At 43.3% G+C, this 6425-nt stretch overlaps 1 protein-coding gene across 1 annotated transcript; it reads right to left on the bottom strand.

Moving 5' to 3' along the window:
- Nucleotides 1-3516: 3516 nt before the first annotated feature.
- On the bottom strand, nt 3517-3915 carry LOC101057227 (high mobility group protein HMG-I/HMG-Y-like). Its single transcript, XM_009438884.5, has one exon. The coding sequence runs from the start codon at nt 3892-3894 to the stop codon at nt 3571-3573; it is 324 nt and encodes a 107-aa protein (XP_009437159.2). The 5' UTR covers nt 3895-3915; the 3' UTR covers nt 3517-3570.
- Nucleotides 3916-6425: the final 2510 nt, after the last annotated feature.

Here is a 6425-nt window from a genome sequence, read left to right as displayed (position 1 = left end):
TTTCTTCTTCCCAAAAAGAAGAAACTGTTCCTTTCTCTCTTTCTTCTCCTTCTGGTATTTTCATTACATGTAAGTTACATCATTTGTAATTGTCCCACAGTTCTTAGATTTCATATTTTACAGCTCAATTTTTCATTATTTTTTTCTCCTTGAATTTCTGTTCTGAAAATTTCCATTGACATACCCTCAAATTCACTTTCTTTTCTTTGTGCTCTACCAATAAGCCCATCAAAGACATTCTTCATTTTTGCATCAGTGGTTTTGATTACTAGCATTTCCTTTGGTTGTTTCTTAGAGTTTTCATCTCTCTGCTTACATTATACATCTGTTCTTGCATGTTGTCCACTTTTTGTGAGCTACCTCGAGTTACCGGTGGCAAGTCCACATGCATCTGCAGCAACTTCAATTCTTGCCTCCTCAGAAGAAAAAATTTGACCGAGGGAAATAAAGCAGAAAAGGAAACCAAGGTAAGTTTCAGAGCAGGAGTGTAAGTTTATTTAAAAAGCTTTAGAATAGGAAATAAAGGAAAGAACCTGTGGAAGAGACCCAAGTGGGCACCTGAAGGTCAAAGAGGGAAACAACAGGGGGCTTTTAACCTTGATTCAGGGACTTTATAGGCTTGCCTCTTTCCTATGATTCTTTCCTTAGGGTGGGTTTTCCACATGCATGGTGCCCTCCTTACCCTTTGGAATTGAGCATGTGCAGTGTGTTTAGGAAGTTATATGCATGCCCATCTGAGGCTTTCTTCCTTTTTCCAGTAGTGTGTACCTGGAAGAGCATACTGCGCCATTTTTGTCTCTTAATGTGCATGCCCAGGAAGTTGCTTCTACCTGGGGCCTGCCTTTAATTAATAGTTAAATATTAACAGGTGGGGACCATGAGGAACTGGCCTCTCCTTGGTGCTGGCTGCCAATTTATCACTTTTAAACAGGCAATCCGATAATTGCCAAACCATCACCACACATTTCTAGTGGGTGGTGAGGGGAGAGCCCTCTCCTGTCCCACTCATGCCTAACTACCTGTAACAAAAGGAACTGAGGTAAATAGGTCTTTTGTGTGAGGTGTTAGATTTATCTATGTGTTAGGTTGTGTTAACGGTTTCCTACAGCTGTAGATGTCAGAGGCTAAAATTTTCTCTAGTGTCTTTGTTTTCATCTCCTCTGTGGTATTTGGGTTTTCCTAGAGATTTCTTAAATAGACTATAAGCCTTAGAATTCTTTTCAGCTGTAATGCCCTTTTATTATACAGGAACCCTGTTGATGTGGTAGTATGGGGGCACAGGAGAAGCATTCTATTAATATATTCTTACTATTTAGGTCTCAGTGTTTTAATGGGTCTGTGGGTCCCTGGGCTGTGACCTTATTAACTGTTTCTGAGCTTCTTTATATAATACAGGAACATTAGAGTGCATTGGATTTGTATATTTTCCTTCCCTTATATAGCAGGCTAGAGGGAGTTAGAGTTGAGTATCTCTCTTCCCCCACATCAGTTAGACTCTGTTAAAACCCACATTGGATAGGCTCTGGTAAAAATAGTTTCCCTCTAGGGCAGTCCTTTGTTAATGAGAATAGACACTCTGGGGGTATTTCAAAATGGTTACTTTTCCCTTCCCCCTGAGGGAAGCATAAGAAGATTTTTCTCTGATCTTCACCCATGAAACCTTGTCATAAAATTCAGTATGGAGGACCCCAAAGGCTGACTTCCTAGGAGTTTTTCATCTCTCAAATGTCCCCACTGAGTCTACAGCAATTATTCAATTACTCTACCAGTCTTCAGCTGTGGCTTTTGCTCCTGGTAAACTAGAATTAATCTGTATTTATCTTTCTCTCTAATTTTAAGAACTACAGTTTGCCCTGTGACCTCAATTTGCTAATGGATCTAAGGTGAGTTGATTTTCAGTCTGTTTAGCTTTAAAAATGTGTTTCCTTTAAAAATTTCCTGCTGAATAGCAAGCAATTTAAATATTTAATTAAAAACTGTTTGGGGATAAATTTTAAATGTTTATTCATAATTAGTACATTTTGTAAAAAGTAAAGAAAACAAATTAACTCTACAGTAGTTTCTTGAGAGAAAATAGTTCAAAATTCTTGTTTCAATGCATGTAACCTAGTATCCCACAAAGATAGGGTTGATGCAGTTTTTGTCTGCACAATTCATTGTGAACAAGAGACTAGATGTTCCATAATTATTCATCTATTATTTATTAGTGCACTATTTTTTTCCAGAAAAGGATATAGTTGTTTTTTAATTCAAGTAACTGCAAATAGGAAACCAGAGGGAGAGCCCCAGGCTGGGACAAATCATGGCTACCCCTCCTCAACAGAACAGGGGGAGGAGGTGGCCTCTACGCCCTTTTTGGTCAATTCGGGCCCCCTTGCCAGCTCTGCTGCAGCATCCTAGGGGCAGGGCCCCACCTTCCCTGGGACTGGGGTAGTTGGTCACCCAGCCAGCCATGCTCCAGCCCCTCTTCTCCATGAAGAGTATCTTGGGGGATCATGGGCAGAACAGGAGGCAATAAGGATGAACATTTGGCACTGGTAGCAGCAGCAATGACAGATGTCAAAAAATGGAACATTGAACAAAAAACAACAGGACTGTCCAGAGGTAGTTTGTGAACAGAGAAAAAATGGAACCAGAACCTTGGGGGGCAGGGAGGAGCAGGAGGGTTTGGAGCCCGCAGGGTGAGCTCCTTGTTATTGGTGCCCCATCTGAGGAGGGGCAAATGGCCAAGTAGCAGAAGCAAGTAGGGGTGGGGGAGCAGCCCCAGCCCACCTCAGGTGGCGGCCACAGGGCTTGTGGGCCTCACCTGGACAATAAGTGACTGCATTTCCATCACTGCAATAAGTACTCAGATCCCAGGTGGAGGGCAAGGGGGCTGGGGCCACTGCAAAGAGGGAGTAGGGGGCTCACACCCCTCCTGCCTTCCTGTAGCCAAAGGGGGCTATCCAACCTAGTGCAGGGACTAGGGAAGGTGGGGAAGGATGAAAGGTGTGAGCCCCACGTGGTGAGGAAGACAGCTTGGCTGGTAGAATCCTGGGGGCCAGCAGCCCCCTCCATTGGCCACACCTGCTGCTGCCAGGGCAGTGGAGTAGGGCAGGCCAGGATGAGATGGGGCTTGGTCCCCTTTTAAGGCCAGCGGAACCCTCCCAGGCCCCACTGTGGGAAGCCGGAGGGAACAATGGAGGAGCAGAGAGGGCGCCCCCAAACCAAAAGCCCAAAGAGCAATGTCCCCACCACCAAAGGAGTGGGGACGCAGTAGGTGCCGGGTGCGGCTAAGTGGAACGTTAGCCTTGTCCAGGAGGGCACATGTGTATGCGTGGGTGGGCGGGGGGAGCTGGGAACTGAGGCCAGGGGAAAACTGCTCCCCACTCAGCCCATGGGGGCCCTGAAGCTGCTGGTGTGCTGTGTAGTGTGGTGGTGAAGTCGCAGGTGGAAGACAGGGGTGGCGGCTGGAGGCGGTGGTGATGGTGGGCCTGGGGAAGGGACGGGGGCGGTGGGAGCGGAGCAAAGCTGTCCAGTCCCAAAAGGAAGCTGCTCCTCCAGTGAGGAGCAGGCGACACGCACGCACGGTCATTGCTCCTCCTCCGGGGACTCCTGTGAGATGCCCTCCTCTTCCTCCTTCTCCAGTTTTTTGGGTCTGCCCCTTGGTTTCCTTCCTGGAGTTGTGGTGGTTTTCCAGGTCTTGGCAGCGTCCTTGTTTTTCCTTCCATTTGGTCGGCCCTGAGGTCTCTTAGGTTTTGGCACTTCACTGGGCTCCTTCTGACTCCCTCCCAGCGCAGTCCTGGGACTCACCAGAGGCTGCTTGCGCGGCCTGCCCCAGCTCCGCTTCTCAGTGCCATCCTTTTCCTGCTTGGAGGCCAAGGGCTGGCTGGACTTCGAGATCGACTCGCTCATCTTCCCTTCTCTAAGAAGTAGGTGGAAAAGTGATGGCTAGGAGAGCCTTCTTGGAGCCGTGCCAGCGCCAGAAATAGCCCCGGCTCAGAGTCTCAATTAAAGGAGACTAGTGCACTATTTTTTTTTAAAGCCACTTGACTACATTATTATAGTACCCTAATCAAATTAATCTGACAAGTTTTCACATAAGGCAACATCAATTGAAGTTTTTGCTCCAGTCATTTCTAGAAAACATCTGCCTTGTTGGGTGCAGACAACTACTGTGAAATTTAAAAATACCTATACAATTATTGACAGGTATTCAGCTGCAATGTGACGACTTAAAAAAAAATTATTTTACTTGCGCAACAATTGTGGAAGCAGACTCTGAGACAAAGTTTAGTTTGCAGGATCAAAACCCATGGAAGGGCCGAAAACAAAGCAGGCTTGGGAAGAGAAAAATTTCCGGTTCTGAGGCAGGTCTATCGAGTCTCAATTCATCTCATGGGGGAAATTCTGGAACTATACTGGTTCTTCAGAATTGTCCCTTACGGGCCAGAAGGTTGGACCTTAATGCCTGCATTTGGAGCAGCCATTGGATCTGGGATGCCAGAAATCGGCATGACCTTGAGGGAGGCAGCTGGAACAATACCTGAAAAGACAGAGCAACTAGTGCAACGAGTTCTTCCTTGAAGGAGAACCAGGTGGTACATCTCCCTGATCATTACAACAAGATAGTTGAATAAAAATCACACTGCAATATCTACATAATTAAAATAGGTTTTGCGATTAAACAATAGTCAGAGAAATGAGAGACCTTTATTTTATAATGTGAAAGAGATATTCATGTATAGGTGAGCTTAACTGACTTAACGAAACACAGACATTCCTCTTACAGGACATTTTTGCAAAGGAATGCAATATAGACGAAAAAAAATGTCCTAAATCAAAACCAAAATATGAGCTCAGTAGTGTAGCAGACCTGGAAAAGTTGCTTTTGTAGAGTGGTGCTCTTTTAAATTTTAGAATATTTTAAAATAAAGACTTTTTATTCATTTGATGGCATCTTGCTAAAAATGTATTATATGTGCTATTTTATAGTCAAAGTGAGATAAGGAGTATTCATTGTTTTTTTGCTTTTTGTTTTTTTTTGAGATGGAGTGTTGCTCTGTCAGCCAGGCTGGAGTGCAGTGGCGCAATCTCGGCTCACTGCAACCTCTGCCTCTCTTTTCCAAGCAATTCTCCTGCCTCAGCCTCCTGAGTAGCTGGGACTACAGGTGCCCGCCACCACGCCCAGCTAATTTTTTTTGTATTTTTAGTAGAGAAGGGGTTTCACCATATTGGCCAGGCTGGTCTTGAACTCCTGACCTTGTAATCCTCCCGCTTTGGCCTCCCAAAGTATTCATATTTTTAAAAAAATGATCTTTGGACAACATTTTGATCACATTTTATATTTTACCATATTATCGGTATGTACACAAGACCTCCTCAAGAGGATGAATCAAACTGGTCTGGGAAATGACTATGGCGACAATATATGTTAAAAGGTTAATTTGGAGAGATTCTACACTTAGCTAAAGAGAAACAACGGTACAGTTGAGAAATACCACGTTATCTATTGAGATGAGGGTTGAGCCAAGGATCTTTAAGGATATGGAAAGGAAAGGCAAGTGAACAGTGTTAAGAATATTAGAAAGGCAGATGAGAAACCTTCTAAAGGATAGTCATCCAGTGTAAAAATATATGATGATGCACTGAGTTTATACTATACTCAATTGAATATACTATATGCATTTTCTTGTACAACTAAAATTCTTTAAATCTACTTGCTTTATGTTCATTACATCATTTAACATTTATTTGTTGTTTGTCTACTACATTGTAAACTCTTATGAAAATTTTGAATCTTAATTTTTTATTCTGCAGTTAAATGGATGTAGTAGAAAAAAGTCAGTAGAAAAGCCCAGTATATTAATAATTTCCCTTTTCTCCACTGTAACCTTAAACTTAATTGAGCTAAAGTTTACTGTATTTTCTCCTCCTCTAGTTGCTTTCACACTTTTAAAGATAGTAACATATGATGCTTCTCAGACATTACTGGTAAGATGTATATCTTTACTATTGGATTGTTTAACAAACAATTAATCCTAGAAGTTAATTGAGGACATAAAGGTGTAAGAATGATACAATGGATTTTGAGGAGTGGGGGCAAGGGTGGGAGGACTACATGTTGGGTACGCTGTACACAGCTCAGGTGATGAGTGCACAAAAACTCAGAAATCACCACTAAAGAGCTTATCCATGTAACCAAATACCACCTGTCCCCAAAAACTATTGAAATTTAAAAAAAATTTTAAGGCAACCTCTGTCCTGATTTGTATAGTAAATATATCCCATTATACAGCAATTACATAACATTTTCTTAAAAACATTTTGATCAGGCCGGGCGTGGTGGCTCATGCCTGTAATCCCAGCACTTTGGGAGGCTGAGGCAGGCGGATCAGCAGGTCAGGAGATCGAGACCATCCTGGCTAATATGATGAAACCCCGTC

Source organism: Pan troglodytes, chromosome X (genome assembly GCF_028858775.2).
Source record: "Pan troglodytes isolate AG18354 chromosome X, NHGRI_mPanTro3-v2.0_pri, whole genome shotgun sequence".
Lineage (NCBI taxonomy): Eukaryota > Metazoa > Chordata > Mammalia > Primates > Hominidae > Pan > Pan troglodytes.
Note: the sequence above shows the minus strand (reverse complement) of the source record. Positions and strands in the feature narration are given on the sequence as shown.

Coding starts and splice junctions, on each gene's coding strand:
- LOC101057227 (XM_009438884.5), bottom strand. CDS start 3,894: ATGAGCGAGTCGATCTCGAAGTCCAGCCAGCCCTTGGCCTCCAAGCAG.